Raw genomic sequence first — 19,239 nt, 5'->3', positions numbered from 1 at the left:
TTCTTAAGCCGTGATAAACAGATACGACCCCCAAATTTAATTCTACTTCACAGCAAATTTGTATTGTCTCGGCCTAACTGTGTCTAGTTCTGCAGTTATCTGAAACAGCTGCCCACCCATATATATAGCAAGGATAATCAGAGTGGTAAAGCTGTGAGAAATGAAATTTTATTGCCTGGTGGGATTAAATGGATTCTTCCTCTTGGGTAAGCCTCCAGCATAATTCTCCTTACGGCTTTATACTAGTGTGGTCTACACCACACAGCGTAAAAATTGACAAATGCAAAATCGACCACAACTCTTTGCTAATCTTTCTTTGTAGACTTTTAAAAATGTAATCAAACATGAACTGACCGATGGGGCAAAACCATCTCATTTAATAGAGACTGCTATGTCCAAGAGTAAAACTTTTGGGGATCAAATAAAAATCACATTAAAATACCACCTCACCTATCATCAGAAGACAACCGGCTATATTATTTTGCATGGCTGAGCATTGCTTGTTTGCAGCCGTGGTAAGAGCAAATCAATGAGCTTTGTACAATATCTTGGTTTGCTGGATTCAAAAATTTGCTATTTCGCTCCAGGCTGTGCATCACTTTGGAAAAATAAAAAAGTTTCCTGGCAAGATTATAAAACTGTTCCTGGTAGTTTTGTTTTAAATTCTCTAACAGTAGATGCGGTGGACATTAGAAATTATAGCATCATCCTCTAGAGGTGACAGATTTGGAGACTATCTCACTTCTCCATATTTATACTTATATTGATTTATATTGATTTTGCTATATGGAAAATGACAGAGTCATAGGGATGTGGGAGGAAAGCCAGTGGGCCCAGTAGGAACTCCCTTGCTTTTTTATGCAAGTGTATTTTGTGTTATATTTTGTTTAATCAGAATGGAAATATTGGGGAGAAAGAACTTTGGAGAAAATCAGACTGAGAAAAGGAACTCATCTCTGACTATTACTTATATTGGTAATCATACAACACTAAGATCTGGCATGTTTCCAAAATTATTTTGAGTCTAGAGGGTATCTTACTATAAAATGATTCTTTCTAGTTTTGTTTATCCTTCATGACCTTCCTTGGGTAAGCAGAATAACCAGCCATGTTTAAAAAATAGTATGTAGGTTTTTTTTTTTTTTAATGAAACTACATATGAAATAAGAGTATTTTCTTTGGAAGACTTTACAAAAAGTATCTGGGACATTTCTTGCTCTATGTAGTGACTCCAGTCTTCTATATGAAGGTCCAGTATAGTCAGCTACAGCATTAACAGGAAAATTCCTAAAGAAAAGTCACTCTAAAATCTTACTTATTATCTGAAACTTTATTATAAAGTTATTTCCGAAATAAATTATCAAGTCCCATTCTCACAATGATTCTGGGTCATAGTTCACAGCAGCCATTCCATTCTTGTACGATGAGATCATGTTACAGAGTCAAATATAGACATCAAAACAGCGTGTTCACATAGGCTGAGGGCGTCCTGAAATAATCTCTTCCTTCCAAGCTGGTCATCACTAAAATATTTTCTGGGTCAAGGGGTACTAAGGGAATTTTATTTCTTGGAAGTGGATAATGTTTCAAATAATTAAATATTTAGGTTTATGCCTCATATTGTAATACTCATAAATTATTCCTAAGAATTAGAGATTTTATTCCACATTTTCACTTGCAAATATTAAAAACAATTTTAAAGCTACATGGTATCTATACTTGTAACTGAACTTCAGCTGAACACCAGGCTTGATTGTTCATTTGCTAAAAGAGGCAAAATGAGAATAAGCATTTCAACTTGTTATCCTGCATAAGATCTCTTGTAGGTGGTTTTAAAAATCACACAATTGTGCAGTAGCATAAACCCTCAGAAATCAACCAACTATGCATATCTCTTTATGCGTGAGAAAAATGGGTCTAGTAGAAATTGTGATACTCACCCAAAGTCCCACATCTACCTTAAAATGGAGAAACTGTGTCTTCTGACTCCCATATTAATGCTGTAATGTTGCTTTTAAATAAGTACTGGCAATGTCAATATCAATACGATTTCAACACAAATTATTTTAAATTCCTTCATTTTAAATAATATGAAAGCAGTGTACTTTTCATAGATACTGGTATGCTTGTCATTCATTTATAGATGGCAGGCATGGAAGGTTCTTAGGGTAGCTCTTTTGAACCAACTTAATTTTATTGCACTGACTCTTCCTCTTTCTTACGGAGCAACAACAAAATTACCGGACTCTTCCCACGTGACAGCCCTTCAAATCTGGGTAGGAAATGTGGTAAGCATTTTAGAATTGAACAAATGTGGGCTCGCAGTTATTTCTGACTTTGGATATCTCGATCAAATTTAATCAGAGAGTCCGTTTTCTCTTTTATAAAATGGGGCTATTAATATCTACCTCTTAGGGCCCGGGCAGGTTAAATTAGAGATATGAAATACCCAGGACATACTTTAACTTATGGCGAGTCCTCAACATTTTCTCCTAATTGAAGCATGCTCTGTCTCTTTTCAAAGAGACTGCAAGTTGAATATGTTCTGTTCCTTTAATCCTTTCATGTGGAACATGATATTTAGACCCCTTTCCACTCGGAACTGAGCTCCGTGTGAAAGCCAGTGTCTGCAATACTGGTACTGAAAATTGTGCCGTAGATTTCAGGAGGTTATCAACAGCACTGATATTCTGATGTAGTAGGATAGGAATGTAACCTAGGCTGCCCTTGCTCTTGGTACTTGTTTTTAAATAGAACACTTAATTCGGACCATGATTCATTCCTCTTTTCTTTTTTCTTTTCTTTCCTTTTCTTTTCTTTCTTTCCTTTCCTTTCCTTTCCTTCCTCCTTTCTTTCCTCTCTTTTCTTTCCTTTCTTTCTTTTCTTTCTTTTTTCTGTAGCTTTATCATATTCTTTACCTATATTGAGTTTGGAGTATTTAAAATTTTTATGCTTTTATTCCACACTGCCTCTTAGCAAACAGATTCTTCCACATACATACTGTGCATGTATCATCTTTTTTAAACCTCAGGTGAAGATCTCTGTTAAATTCCATTTTTATTTGGACCAGTCATTTTTGGTAGTTGAAGTTAGAATTTTGACCGTCTGTCAGTAAATGTTGCTAAACTCTGGATCTTATTTGAGTGTGAAATGCTGCCTATCCACCTTCACCCAAATCCCTGATAAGAGCATTGAATAGGAAAGGGTGAGGGGCAGGAAACTGCGTCAAGGCCCTGAATCATCATTAGCCCTTGTTCACTATTTGTTTTTTGTTTTTTTTTTTTAAAGATTTTATTTATTTATTTGACAGAGATAGAGACAGCCAGCGAGAGAGGGAACACGAGCAGGGGGAGTGGGAGAGGAAGAAGCAGGATCATAGCAGAGGAGCCTGATGTGGGGCTCGATCCCATAACGCCGGGATCACGCCCTGAGCCGAAGGCAGACGCTTAACCGCTGTGCCACCCAGGCGCCCCCCTTGTTCACTATTTGTAGTCAACAGTGCTAGCGGTGTAGTAAACAGGGCTAACAGTAGTTAGCGATGACATCCACTGAGGGTTTTGTACATACCTGGTTAATGGATTTGCCTTTACAGCTTGTTTGATAAGAGTTTTTATCAGGAATAGATGAAAGAAGTTTATTGTTTGTTTTGGGTTCAGGTTCTAACAAAACTATAATTTTTCTCTTTTATGCGATAATGTAGTGAATGAGATTAATGTTCTAATACTATTTTAACCATGTATTCTTGGGATAACTCCCTCCACCACCCCCACAACACACTTTTTTTTTTTTTTTTTTTTTTTTTTTTACATTTTATACATTGCTAGAATCAGCTTGCTAATACTGGCTTTGGTCTTTGTTTTTATGTTTCTGAGGAGGGAAATTGACCTGTCACTGTCTGTTAAATTTTGTTTTCAAGGTTATCAAATAACACATGTTAAGAAGTATTTCTTTCTTTATGTAATTTTTAAATGATTTGTTCATGAGATATCTGGTAGGATTTACTTGTAAAGTCAGACTGAATTTGTAGATAAATTTGTATATTTTCTTTTGCCAGATAATAAACAGTATCTCAGTGTACACTTGTTTTTCCCAGATATTTAATTCTAATAATCTGGGAATTGCAGTTGTTTGAGAAAAGAGTACATTGGAAACCTCTATTTTATTTTTTAAATTGAAGTATAATTAACACACAATGTTATATTAATTTGAGGTATACAACCTATTGATTCAACAATTCTGTACATTATTCAATGGCATATATTGAGTATATAATAAATGCTCATCAAAATAGGTGTAATCACCATCTGTCACCATACAATGTTATTACAGTAGTATTGACTATATTCCCTATATGCCCTATGCTGTACTTTTCATCTCTGTGACTTATTTATTTTGTAACTGGAAGTTTGTAATCCTCTTCATTGTTTTGTCCATCCTCCCAATCCACTGCTTCTCTGGCAACAACCATTTCTCTGTATTTAAGAGTCTGTTTGGTTTTTGTTCGTTTGTTTTGTTTTTTAGATTCCACATAGTGAAATCATATGGTATGCATCTTTCTCTGTATTGTTTCACTTAGCATGACACCTCTAGGTCCATTCATGTTGCAGGCGGCAAGATTTCACTCTTTTTTATGGTCAAGTAAGAGTCCATTGTATTTATCGCATCTTCTTGGTCCATTTACCAATTGATAGACAACTTGGATGGCTTTTATATATTGCCTATTGTAAATAATGTTGCAATAAATAGACGGGTGCATATGTCTTTTCAAATTAGTGTTTTCATTTTCTTTGGGTAAATATCCAGCAGTGAAATTACTGGATCATACAACATTTCTATTTTTAATTTTTTGAGGAAACTCCAAGCTGTCTTCCATAGTGGCTGCACCAATTTCCATTCTCACCAATAGTGCGTGAAGGTTCCCTTCTTCACATTCTTGCCAACACTGGTTATTTCTTGTCTTTTTTGATACTAGCGTTTCTGACTGGTGCGAGGTGATAGGTCACCATGCTTTTGGTTTGCATTTCCCTACGTCCCATGGTCTTGATTTGCATCGCTAATGATGATTAGTGATGTTGAGCATCTTTTAATGTGTCTGTTGGCCATCTGTAGGTCTTGGGAAAAACATCTATTCAGGTTCTCTGTCCATTTTTTAATTGGATGATGATGATGAATTGGTATTGAGTTATATAAGGTCTTTATATATTTTGGATATTAACCCCTTATCAGAAATAACATCTGCAAATATCTTCTCTCATTCACTAGGTTGCCTTTTTTTGTTGGTTTCCTTTGCTGTGCAAGTGTGTGTGTGTGTGTGTGTGTGTGTGTGTGTGTGTGTGTGTGTATGTGTATGTATGTGTGTGTGTTTTATTTTGTTGTAGTCCCGGTTGCTTAGTTTTGCTTTTTTTCCCCTTACCTGAGGAGACATTTCCATAAATAAATTGCCAAGAGCAATATCCAAGAGATCATTGCCTATGTTTTTTCGAGGAGTTTTATGGTTTCAGGTCTCCCATTTAGTCTTTAATCCATTTTGAGTTTATTTTTGTATATGGTGTAATAAGAAAGTGGTCTAGTTTCATTCTTTTGTATGTAACTCTCTACTTTCCCCAGCACCATTTATTGAAAAAGCTGTCTTTTCCCCATTGTATATTCTCACCTCCTTAGTCATAGATTAATTGATCATGTAGGTGTGCATTTATTTCTTGGCTCTCTATCCTGTTCCATTGATCTATTTGTCTATTTTGTGCCAGTACCATACTATTTTGAATACTAAAGCTCAATAGTATATGATGAAATCTGTGATTGTGATGCTTCCAGCTTTGTTCTTTCTCAAAATAGCTTTCATTATTCAGAGTCTGATTTAATATAAATTTTAGGATAATTTATTCTAGTTCTGTGAAAAATACTACTGGTATTCTGCTAGAAATTGTATTGAATCTGTAGATTGCTTTGGGTAGTATAGGCATTTTAATGGCATTAATTCTTTCAATGCATGAGCATGGTATGGCTTTCCATAGCTTTGTGCTGTCTTCAGTTTCTTTCCCCAATATCATATAGTTTTCAGAGTACAGGTCTTTCACTGCCTTGGTGAAACTTATTCCTAGCTATTTTATTCTTTTGGGGGCAGTTATAAATGGGGCTTTTTTTTTTTTTTAATTTCTCTGCTACTTGATTGTTAGTGTATAGAAATGAAACTGATTATGTATATTTATTTTTTATCCTGCAAATTTACTGAATTCATTTACCAATTCTAGTAATATTTTTGGTGGAATCTTTGGGTGTTTCTACATATCGTAACATGTCATCTGCAAATAGTGAGTTTTACTTCTTCCTTACCAATTTTATTTCTTTTTCTTGTCTGATTGCTGTGCCCAGAACTTCCAGTACTGTGTTGAATAAAAGTTGTAAAGTGGATATCTTCATCTTGTTCTTGATCTTAGAGGAAAAGTTTTTAGTTATTCACCATTGAGTATGTTTCATGTAGACCCACTTTGTTAAAAGTTCTTACCATGAATGGGTATTATATTTTGTCAAAAGCTTTTTCAGATGATCATATGTTTTTTATCCTTTCCCTTATTAATGTGATATATCACAATGATTTTGTGAATATTGAACCACCTTTGCCTCCCTGGAATAAATTCCACTTGATTGTGGTGAATGATTCTTTTAATGTATCGTTGAATTCAATTTAAGGATTTTTGTAGGTATGGTTCATCAGAGATAGTGGCCTGTAGTTTTTTTCTTTCTTTCTTTCTTTCTTTCTTTCTTTCTTTCTTTCTTTCTTTCTTTCTTTCTTTCTTTCTTTCTTTCTTCTCTCTCTCTCTCTCTCTTTCTTGCTCTCTTTCTTTCTTTCTCTCTTTCTTTCTTTCTTTCTTTCTCTCTTTCTCTCTTTCTCTCTCTCTTTCTCTCTTTCTTTCTTTCTCTCTCTCTTTCTCTCTTTCTTTCTCTCTTTCTTTCTTGTGGTGTCTTTGTCTGGTTTTGGTATTACAGTATGCTGGTCTCATAGAAGGCATTTGGAAGTTTTCCTTCCTCTTCTATTGTTTGGACTAGCTTGAGAAGAATAGGTATTCAGTCAGTGTTCGGTAGAATTTACTTTTGAAGGCATCAGGTCCCAGACTTTTGTTTGTTTTTTTAATCCATTTGGTCACCCTATCTTTTGACTGGAGCATTTAGTCCATTTACATTTAAAGTAATTATTGGTAGGTATGTACTTATTGCCATTTTGTTAATTGTTTTCTGGTTGTTTTTGTAGTTCTCTGTTCCTTTCTTCTCTTGCCCTCTTCCCTTGTGATTTGATGGCTTTCTTTAAATGTTATGTTTGAATTCCTTTTTCTTTATTTTTTGTGTATCTGTTACAGGTTTTTGATTTATGATTACCTTTAGGTTCATATATAAGATCTCACATGTAGAGCAGCCTGTATTAAGCTAATAGTCATTAAGTCCAAACGCATTCTAAAAACATGAAATTTTCCCTCCCCCGTTGATGTTTTATGTATATAAAGTTATACTTTATATCTTTTCTTTATCCCTTGACTTATTTTTTGTAGATATAATTGATTTTACTGCTTTTATGTTTTAACCTTCACACTGGCTTTATAAGTAATTCATTACCTTTACTCTGTATTTACTTTTACCTGTGAAATCTTTTTCTTTCATAATTTTCATCTAGTTTGATCTTTTCTTTCCACTCAAAGAATTTCCTTTAACATTACGTGTAAAGCTGATTTAGTGGCGATGAACTCCTCAACTTTGTTCATCTGGGAAGCTTTGTATCTCTCCTTCTGTTCCAAATGATAACCTTGCTGGGTATAGTATTCTTGGTGGCAGGTTTTTACCTTTCTTGGAATATATCATGCCTCTCTCTTCTGGTCTCCAATGTTTCTGCTGAAAAATCTGCCAAGAGCCTTAAGGGGTTGCCCTGTATATGATGGTTTTCTTTTTTTCTAGCTGCTTTTAAAATTCTCTCTTTATCATTACTTTTTGCTATTTTAATTATTATGTGTCTTGACATGGACCTCCTTGGGTTAATCTTGTTAAGGACTTTCTGTGATTCCTGGTTCTGAATGTTTGTTTCCTCCCCCAGACATGATTACTCTTGATGATGTCACTGAGTTCCCTTAACCAATTCCCATTTTTGATTCTTTTTGCTGTTCATTACTCTCTTCCACATTGCTGATTTATTCTGCATCCTCTAATCTGCTATTGATTCCCTCTGGAGTATTTTCTAAATTTTCATTATTGAGTGCTTCATCTCTGACTGATTCTTTTTTATAAAATTTTGTATCTTTGTGAAAGCTCTCACTGAGTTTATCCACTCTTCTCAAGTCCATTGAGTATCCTTAGGACAATTACTTTGAGTTCTCTACCAGACATACTCTTTATCTTTGTTTCAGTTAGCTTTTTTTGCTGTGATTTTGTCTTATTCTTTCATTTGAGACATATTCCTCTGTCTCATTTTGTCTAACTCTATGTTTGCTTCTGTGCAATAAGGTGATCTGCTACATTTCCTGGTCTATGAAATAGTGGCCCTGTGTAGCAGAGGTCTTGTGGTGCCCTGTAGCACAGTGCCCCCTCCGCCCCCCGGTCACCAGAAACAGATGATCCAGAGGTGTCTCCTGTGTGGCTGCATGTGCCTACTGTCATCACTGAGTTGCACTTGTTTCCTGCCTAGCCAGCTGCAATGCCTTGGGTGCAGACGCACCCAGCAGCAGGGCTTGCTCCCTGTGCGGCAGCTGTGAAGCTGGGATGCAGAATTTGTGGGTGTGCTGGTGTAGGGGGTTATCTTCCCTTCTTCCCAAGACAGGAATCATTTTGGAACGGTGCCAGTCCCTGCTGGGGCTGCTTGCACAGTGTGGTTGGAGGGCCTCTCTTTAAGGGCAGGGACTCTGTTTCCTATTGCCTTGTGACTCTCCTAGAGTTCAGCCAGCTGATTTTTAAAGTAGTCGAGTTAAAACCCACTGATTGTAAAACCTCTCAGATTTAAGCCCCACTGGTTTTCAAAGCCAGACCTTATGGAAATTTGTCCTCCCAGTGTGCGTCCCCAGTTCCTGGGGTGCCCGGGGTGGAATTTAATCCGCTTGCTTTGCTGCACTTGTGGTGCAAACCTCCTGTTTGTGGTTAGTCTCACCGGGGGTTTGGTTCACAACTGCCTCTCCACCCCCTCCTGCTCTTTTCTACGTGGACTCCTCTCAGCAATTAACTGTGAAAGGTCTGTTCAGCCAGGCTTCAGGTCATTCATTGTCAGCGTTAGTTGCATGTATGTAGCCATTATCTCTGTGTGTCCAAGAAACGAGGCAAGCTGAGCGTCCTCCTACTACTCTGCCATCTTCCCTCCACTCCCCCAAAACCTATATTTTATAACCTTTACCAATTATTATTTTGTCATGTTTCCTTCCTTTCATATATAGTAATATATACGTATTTACATATATATATAAAATATGCTTTGTTTTGCTGAACCTTTGAAAACAGCACTTTACCCATAAATACTTCAGAATGCATAAGAATAAGGTCTTTTTTTTCTATAAAAATCGCAATACTAATTTCATACTTGAGAAAATTTATATGACTCCAAAATGTGATCTAAGATATATTCTATATTCAAGTTTATCTGATTGTTCCAAAAATGTTTTTCATACCTTTTATATTTCTTGGATCCAAGATCCAGTTAAGGTTTATATATTCCCTCTGGTTATTATTCTATTTAAATTTGTTTAACTTAGAGTATTTCCATTTTCATATTGTTTTTATTTTGTTTTCATGACATTAGCAGTTTTATAAAGTCTAAGGTAACTTTTTATATAATGTCCAGTATTCCATAGTTATCTGGTTAGATTCGACATAAATATTTTAGCGTAAATATAATGTAAATAATACTGTTTTTTTTTTGTACATCACATCAGTACACTTATGGTGTCAAATATATTTCTATGACTATTAGTATCTCTGAGTACCTATTTCTGTGATAGAATACTAATAAGCATCACAAATCCGTAAAATACCTTATCAGGCAAACCAAGCATGTTTCAGTTGTCAGAAATATTGGGGCTACATACTATCTTTTCTAATGAGATTTTATTTAAACACTCTTCCAGATTTTATACTTGTTTATGAGCCATTTTAGATTTTGAGAAGTATTTTAAAAATATGTCATCTTTCTTATCTTATTACTATGCATTTTAGGCTGAAAAAGGAAGAAACTAGAATACAGAATTATGTGGTTTTCCCCAAAGAAGCCCATTTTCATTAGAAACATAGATGATAGATAGATTTGTCTAAGTGTTCATCAATTGTGGAACAGGCATCTATGCATCTTTTTTAAAATAATTTTCCAAAAAAAAGGCCTTGGTTAATTACATGGTTATTTTATAGACATTGGATAATTGGACAAAGAAAAACAGAGGATTGAGTATATCAAATCTCTAGTGCTCACTGGAGTTGTCCCTCTTAATTTCCAGACTCATATACTCATCTATTTAATAGATATCTCCACTTGGTTGTGCTATAAACATCACCCATTTGAATGTCCTAAATCATTTCTCCTTTCATATTTTCCCCAACCTAAACTTTGTCTTGCCTTTCGCATACCGATGAATAAAATAATCACCGTATTCAACTCCACCTGTAATCATTCCTCTCACTTAAAACCCATATCAGTCAGCTACCAAGTTCTGTTGACCTTGTCTCTGGATGTCCCTCAAATCTTACTTCCAACCTTGTAATTTCTACCTTACTTTACAATCTCATCAAGTATTTGCATAGTACTGACAGTTTCCTAGTTGGCCCACCTACCTCAACCATTCTTATAAAATCTTTGTCTCCTAGTATAGCCAGGATGATTTTTGACACCCCCTCCCCCCAAATCCAAATATTATCATTCTCACATTCTGAAAACCTATCAATATCTTCCAACTGAATTAAACAAGCTCTTTATGGGAAGACATACGGCTTTTTTCGAGCTCTGTTTCCACATACCAAATGTATGTGTATACTGTAGACACTATGAACAGCTTACAGAAATATTTTAGGTTCCGATTCTGTCATTCTTCCATACATACATCATGCATGCATGCATTCCGTGCTAAGCCATGGGAATTCAATGAAGAACAAAGCCTGACATGTTTGTTTCCATACACCTTAGAAGGCAGATAAAAATTTAGAACGGACAGATAAAAACAAAAGGCTTTGTTTTCTTGTAAACAAATTTGTAATCTTAGAAACTGAATTATCTTCTTAATTTCTTATTTAAGATTCTTATCTGTATAATGAAAATAATATTTATTTCATAGGGATGTTTTCATAGATTGAAAACAATAGCAAGCAGTGGAGAAATGAGATCCATTTTATCAGAGAGAGAGATAAAACTCAACTTTGCCACAAGGTTGCCCTTGGGCAGTGGGCAAAGAATGATCACAAAGGAGTTAAAGAAGGTTGAAATACAGAGTTAATATAATGGGGACCCTCATAAAATACAAAGCTTAAGGATAAATAGGCAGCAAGATAAACCTGAAAAATAATTTTGAGGTCTCCTAAGGGGCAATCAATTCACTGATAAATAACAGGAATTTTACAAATATGGATCAAGACAGGGGCAAAAGGAAGGATATTAGTGTCGTTCTTCCAGAAGAGATTAAGTTCTGGTGTGAGGTCCCCAAGAGACAGGACAGATTGCAAAACACAGGATCCAAGGACAAATCTTGATTGGTGAAGCCACTTAAGAACAACGAGAAGCAGCACGTTTCAATAAAGGGAGCAGTGAGGGGGTATAAAACACCAGAGGCTACTGCGGTGTTACAGGATGAAGAAGGACAAGAGAGGCAAAGTTACTGAGGTCTGTGAATTGGGGCTTATCAGGGCTCTATGAGAGAGAATGTTTTAGTAGAGAGGAAGATACACAGGTAGATTGCAATTAACCAAAGAGAATGTGGAGGATAAGAAAGCAAGTGGTGAGCAAACACCGTGAGAAGTATTTGAGGGTCGCCTGGGTGGCACAGCGGTTGAGCATCTGCCTTCGGCTCAGGGCGTGATCCCGGCGTTATGGGATCGAGCCCCACATCAGGCTCTTCTGCTATGAGCCTGCTTCTTCCTCTCCCACTCCCCCTGCTTGTGTTCCCTCTCTCGCTGGCTGTCTCTATCTCTGTTGAATAAATAATAAAATCTTAAAAAAAAAAAAAGTATTTGAATACAAAAACGTAAAAAAAAAAAGATACCTATGTAAGGTCAATTCAAGGAGATTATGAAGTCAACGAATGGTTTTTTTTTTATTTATTTATTTATTTATTTATTTATTATTATTATTTTTTATTTATTTATTTGACAGAGATAGAGACAGCCAGTGAGAGAGGGAACACAAGCAGGGGGAGTGGGAGAGGAAGAAGCAGGCTCATAACGGAGGAGCCTGATGTGGGACTCGATCCCAGAACGCTGGGATCATGCCCTGAGCCGAAGGCAGACGCTTAACCGCTGTGCCACCCAGGCGCCCCCAACGAATGGTTTTTAGGCTAATGGAGAGAAATATCTCTATGTACCAAGAGGAAGGAGCCAGTAGAGAAAAAATCTGAAAATTCACTTAATAAACTTCTATTGGTTTTAAAAAAAAAAGGAAAAAAATAATTCATTAAGCAAAATGCTTAAGATATGGAAGAGGATAAAATTTATAACACAGCAGCGGAAATTAGCTTTAAACTGAAAATGGAATATTTCAGTGAGATTTGGAGATGGTGGTTGATCCCTATCTGGTACATGGTGCTCATCTTGGGCGAGGCAGAGGGGAGGAGTTCTAGATGAAAGTGATATTGGGAATACAGAAACAGCTGCCCTTTGGATGATTTTAGTAGAAAACTAGGACTCAGTAAAATAATTATTGGCCCAGCTAAAGTTAAAAGGAGAAATTTGCCAGCCAGGAAACAGAAAATGAGACCATTTCATTCTACAACACCTGGAAATGAAGGAAATTGGAGTATGCCTGGGGGTCAGGGTTGGATCATCCCTAAGGGCTGAAAAGATGTTGAATAGCATCATTTTGGTGGATATTGTTTGGCTCTAGTGTATTAGAACAATGGTGAGTGGAGAGTTTTGAGGAATTAGCTTGGGTTGAGGTTATGAATCTCAAGGCAGCAGATTAAAGGGACAGGGTATTTCGGAATTGTCAGAGGAATACAGTGAAAATAGCTGATTGCAATTGGAGGGGTCAGGAAGGTATATGAAATCGAAGAATTAACTCAGCAAGTTTCGAAAAGAACGAGAGAGTATAAAATGCTGGTCAGAGACTGAAACTTTCAGGTATCTTAAAAAAGGAACAATTCTAAGTCGCACATTCATTCTATTTGGATATAAAATACTGAGGCAGGAGTGAGGGCTGTGACACCTGCTTTAAAGCATCAGGATGGGCGTTTTTCCACATCTTGGTGGGTCTCCTCCTCAGTTTCACTTGAATCAATCCTTCTGTAGGTTCAAGTCTACACTGGCGTATTTACACATCAGTACTTGGAGAAAACTTAGATAAGCAGGTGGTTTCTGAGTTTGAGTCTAAAATCTTATCTGGAGGTATATTTTATGTGAAATCTATCAGATCATTATGCTCTCAACGGTTCACTACCCTCCTACCTCTCTAATGGTTTGAAGGATTTGGAGGGGTGAGTAACTTCGTTGGCTGCTCATGGTGTTTATATAAAGGTAGACAGTATCGCTTGCTCTTGAATCGATAGTTCTGAGTTTCCATGAAAAAACGTGAATACAAAAAAGTTCTGTGATACTACTAGAGAGATTCTGTTAAATTAGAGTTAACAAGAGTCTTTTCTAGAGTATTTAATCTCATTAGCAAATACTGTCATTTTGCTAAATATGGAATGTCTTAAAAGACAGTTTGCATCTTTTCTATGAGAGGCTTGAGTCTGTGTATGAGGTGTGCTGCTTATTTTAGATAGATTAACTTAAAACAACCAACCAAATATATGCAAAACATTTGTCTAAGTGCTTTTTGCCTGTTGGAAAAGGGGACATTATACAGAGCTATTTGATACTTCCATCTGCCATTCTTGGTAAATAAATACAACATTATAAATATTTGGCTTTGCTTTTGGAACTTTCAAATTGTTATGGTGCAAATAGTTCCTTGTATTTTGGAGAAAATTTGAAATTCGCCAAGTAGACTTCTTCCACCTGTTTTCTCTTTACTGAAAAGCAATTTTAAACTTTTGCATTAAATACATTTGTGTATTCATAAGATTGGATATCTTTAGTAACATGAAATTATTTTATAATATTTTAAAAGTACGTTATTAGAGCAAGGGAGGGATGGCTTTAATTTGAATACATAAAACAAAAAATTGAAAACATTATTTAGGAATATGTCCTACATGTTGTTCACTTATCACTAGTGATCAGAAAGAAATTCATTGGTTAATCCTAAAATAATTATTCTAGGGGATCTCTTTGTTTGATCACATCCATGGTCAGGCATTAACTCTTGGTGTAATGCAAATTCAGAATAGAGTTTCTTACACTTGAACTTATAATCTAGCCAGTGACTCAGGAACACCTCCAGTCTCCCGCATACTTTCCCACTCATTTAGAGATACTTTTAAAAAATAAAAATAAAGACCTACTTAAGAAAAAAAAAAGAATAAAAATAAGAACTTCGATTTGACCTGAGTTTCTGTCCTCTTTTCTCTTAGGTATGCATAACAGGAAAACCAAAGGAAGAAAAATTGTATACATTTAATGACATTCAATTTATTTCAGTTTTTGCAAAAAGAAGTCACATTTGTCTGGATTTTTACAGTTTATAAAATACTTTGACACGTACCATTTCTCTGAGGTTATGTGGCTAGCCCGAGGTAACTCAGAGATGTGAAAAAAGCATAACATAATGAAAGCATTAAATCAATTTTTTAAAAATCTCAGATGACTTAAAAACACATTGTACTCTACTTGTTTTGAATTATATTCTCTCCACTCTGCCAAGTTGATAAACCTATTTAGTCAATTCTGTGCAGATTTTAACAATTATTTTGTAATAAGCTTTTATTATTTTTATTTTTATTTTTTAAAGATTATTTATTTATTTATTTGACAGAGAGAGACAGCCAGCGAGAGAGAGAACACAAGCAGGGAGAGTGGGAGAGGAAGAAGCAGGCTCCCAGCAGAGGAGCCCGATGTGGGGCTCGATCCCAGAACACCGGGATCACACCCTGAGCCAAAGGCAGACCGCTTAATGACTGCGCTACCAGGCGTCCCTGTAATAAGCTTTTAGACAGTGTCAGAATTATTATAATTCCCCCACTGTCATACTGGAAAAATGATACACTTTCCAAAATATCCATTTGTTGAATAAGTGGGACCATTTGAAAAATTTGAAAATGTTGATTACCTAAGAAAATATAAGCATATTTAAAGTAGATGTTTTGTATCTTCGGATGTTCAAGTTCACATTTCTAAGAGTCAGATAATTGCAATAATATTTGAAAACAAGAAAGCTCAAATGGCACCATTAAAAAGTTATGTGACATTTATAGTATAGCACACAGAAAAATAAAGAATAGGGGGTTTAGATCTAAAGAAAAATTAATGAAGACCAGTCCTGGGTAGTGCTGGAAATCACTGGCTAAAAGCCAATTATAATATCATAACTGAAAATTGTAGAATGAATGTGACAGTGTTTCAAATATGGAGAAAACAAGCTAATTTTTCCTTATACTTGCCATTAAGCGCTGAATCTACAAAAGTACAAAAGAAATTAGTGTAAAATAGAAAGAAGCAGAGACATAGAAAGAATGGAAACGATCCACACTGATTCTGCAATTAAATGACAGGCATTTCTTCTGAAGAGAAATAAAGTTTAATCAAACATTTATAAATCAAGTCTTTAAAAAATAACTAACTTAGGAATTCTCCAAAAGAGAACATGTTATTCATTAGAATTTGTTCTTCTTATTAAAATGTACTCGTTCTGCGGCATCTTTACAGGGTTTTGTTTTTTTTTTTTTTTTAAAGCACATGACATTGTTCTGATAGCAATTTTCAAATGTGCCAGGAATGTCTGAGTCATCGCCAGTGTTTCCCAGAAGCCTGCTTTTTGCTAACGAAAAAGATGTGGTCTCTCTTCTGTACATGTCTGAAAGGCATAATAAAGAGGGAACCTGTCTGCAAGGTGACCCTTATTTGTAAAACAGCAATTAGCTAGCTCTTTAACTTCAGCGAAGTCTTGTGTCCCATAAGAATACCAAATGGGACATCTACTATACAGCACATGTTAAATTTGGTAAGCTATGTTATGAGTTTAAGCACCTAGAATTTATTAGATAAGAGGATCCGCATAAAGCATGAGTTCTCTCAATAATATTTTTCCATTTGGATCTTTTCAAAAAATTGAGTTAGAATGAAGATCTGATCACTAGCCAAGGCCTAACTGGTCAGTCCCACATGACATACACGCATTGATAAACATAAAAACTGTTGTTTAGACTGCTCTCGTGAATAGGAATCGTTGTTTCAATGATGGGAGAGGTTAAATAGATTTCATTCGTGAGGGGATTTGAGGGTAGGAGGATGGGAAAGTTTAGGTTAGTTCCACTGAACGCGTGATGTCTTCATGAGGCCACATTGCATATAAAAAATTACCGTTTGGAGAATGAGTTCAAGTAAAAAATGAGGATTGAAACAGAGTTTTTACAAGACTTTGTTGTTTCAAACTTGACAATTGAACAATCATACGTAGAACTCAGAGTCCAGACGGGAAAGCTTAGACAAATATTTGGAATACACTGGAAGAGGAAGACTTGAGAATTTGATTTACTTTTATAAATAAGTTCAGTGCATATAATGTCAGAACCAGATAAATCCAAGCATATTGTATGGTAACTTTGGAACTGAATTTGTGAAACCGTGACTGTCCAGGAAAAGTAAAAGATAAAATAGTGCTACTGATGATTCTTTTTATATTTCTGGTACTTTAAGTTACCCTCTCTTCTTGATCTAACCCAACCACTCTAATCTAAAAGTAACTGGTGTATTGAGAATAGGTCTAGTCTTTTGAAATGTTATTCAAACATAGGGATTTTAAAATCTATTTTCTCATTACTCTTACACCACTGTTTTCTTAGTACAAGAGGGACACTGAATGCATTTGTAGGAGTGCTTGGCTTTCCTCTCAGCTTTTATTTGCTTTTTCTATGTCCACATTACTTTTACTCTTGATCAAGGCCTCACAGAATGCTCTGAAGTATGAGGGAAAATATATTCAGTGCTTTCATAAGAGCTGGCCCCAATGTCTTTCTGAATTACGCACCCCTAGCTGGTTACTTGCTAGTGCTGTGGGCAGGTGGGAGCCACAGAACTTGGGTATAAAAGGGAGAGAGCATTTTCTTCTATCTGAGGAGCAGGTGCTGGGAGTCCCACAGTTGGTTTCTGAGACACTCCTGCCACGGGGAGTGAACTAGACACAGGAAAGGGGGCTCTTAAAAAATTGAGGGTATTTCATGTGAACAATACACAATTGTGAAATAAAGTGAAGTCCTTTTGTGTGTAACTAAGCAGGAGGAACCCACAACCGATAAAGTTCTTGTTCTGATCTCTTTATATAGGTCTTGATTTTTATTTCAGAAATATATTTATCTTGCTGTGACCACTACATGTTCGATTTTTTTAATGTTTAGAAAAATGTGCAGCATATAGATTTTCCTTCAATTCCTTAAACATTTGTTGAATTTAGAGTTGTGGTAAAACATTGTGCTGAGTTTTGAAAGGATAAGAAGATAGAAGGTACATAATTCCTGACCTGAATCAATATATAAATATCCTAAAAGACCTTAAATGGAATATTTTACAAGTGTACAAACAGTTTCACAGGCAGTACTCATAAAGCTGGTACAATGTTATTAATATAAAGTAACTTATCATTCATTACTCTCTAAATAACTTGAGACTAATTGGTTTTCACAGCACAAGTAATTAAATAACATATTAAATTTGGTATCAAACAACTCAACATATTTCTGTTCAAACAAAATAACGTAACACTTTATAGCTTGTAATTAAAGGATTATTTTTGGTATTAAATAACTGATATTCAGAAAATGATTAGGGTGGGATAAAATAATAAATGGATATGAGTTTTATTTTAATAATAGTAAATTGTATTATTGTCAAATAGGAATCATCTCATAAATATTTGTCTCTCTGCTTAACCAAAAAAAAAAAAAAGTTAAATACTAAACAAGAAAAGTAAACATTTATAGAGGACACATAAACTCTTAAGTTTCCAAGCACATATTCATAATAAATCCCCCGTAAGATAATATACCTGAAATTAAAATTTGGGAAAAGGAAATATATCATAATTGGAAAAAAATGGGGGTTTTGAAAGCAAAAGGGGAAAAAATATTACCTAATAACAGCAACTTTACAGTTCTTGCATCTCGCTCGGCGTCTTCCTGAAGCTTTTTCTCCAGTTCTTTTGATCTTTTGGCCGACTCCTTGCTCTCTGAACTAATTCTGCTCCCCATCTTGTGGTGTTAGGTACTTAGTTTATTTGCCCAAACCTTTTCAGACGTCGAGCACAGCTCTGGCGTGGCCGTGGGGCGCAGAAGCAGTGCTCTGCTGAGCTTCCTCACAGCCCATCCCTCACTCTCTGAGATTCTGCTTTGACTAAGGGGATGCTTTCTGAGCTGTCACCTGATCAAAGGGTAAAACCACACAACCCCATGGTTGTATGGCTGGAAGCAAAAGAGGCAGTTAGTTATGCTTTCAAATTAAATGACCACTTATGGCACATCTTCAGAAACTTGCCCATCTTTCTTGAAGAATAGTGTATAATAATGTAGAATGTAGTCCAAATCTGTACACTAAAGATAATCTGCGAGAACAGTTCAATTGGAACATACTGTTAATTACTGCGATTTAAACTGATTACTAATCAACGAGCTTGTATCTCAGATATTTGAGTCTTCAAATTCTTCATGATCATTCCAGTATCACTATCAGAATATTTATATTGAACCATCCAAATTGATAGTCCTGTATATTCAGATTATCACTCAAAATTATTGGGAATCTCTTAGTATTAACTAAAAAACATGTTTTGTTTTGGTTTTTAAAACGGAAACATATAAATGTAGTTCTTATATTTATACATATTGTTGTATTGCCACAAGCCTAGAATTCAACACAAACTGCTTTTAAATTATTGATTCTAGTCTCATAGGAGACTAAAAATTGAGCTTTTACTGCTTGTGAGAAAGCCAG

At 35.6% G+C, this 19,239-nt stretch overlaps 1 protein-coding gene across 1 annotated transcript in view; it reads right to left on the bottom strand.

Moving 5' to 3' along the window:
• GNAT3 (G protein subunit alpha transducin 3) overlaps positions 1-18,603 on the bottom strand; it is a 55,737-nt gene extending 37,134 nt beyond the window's left edge. Inside the window, exon 1 of the mRNA XM_045793385.2 lies at positions 18,383-18,603. Within this exon, the coding sequence (XP_045649341.1) occupies positions 18,383-18,500 (118 nt within the window). The 5' untranslated portion in view covers positions 18,501-18,603. The remainder of the gene's footprint in view (positions 1-18,382) is intronic.
• Between the last annotated feature and the right edge of the window lie 636 nt (positions 18,604-19,239).

This window comes from Ursus americanus, chromosome 3, assembly GCF_024610735.1.
Source record: "Ursus americanus isolate L20-20 chromosome 3, mUrsAme1.1.p, whole genome shotgun sequence".
NCBI classification, from domain to species: Eukaryota; Metazoa; Chordata; class Mammalia; order Carnivora; family Ursidae; genus Ursus; species Ursus americanus.
The sequence above is the reverse complement of the archived record's forward strand: the minus strand, read 5'-3'. Positions and strand labels throughout refer to the sequence as shown.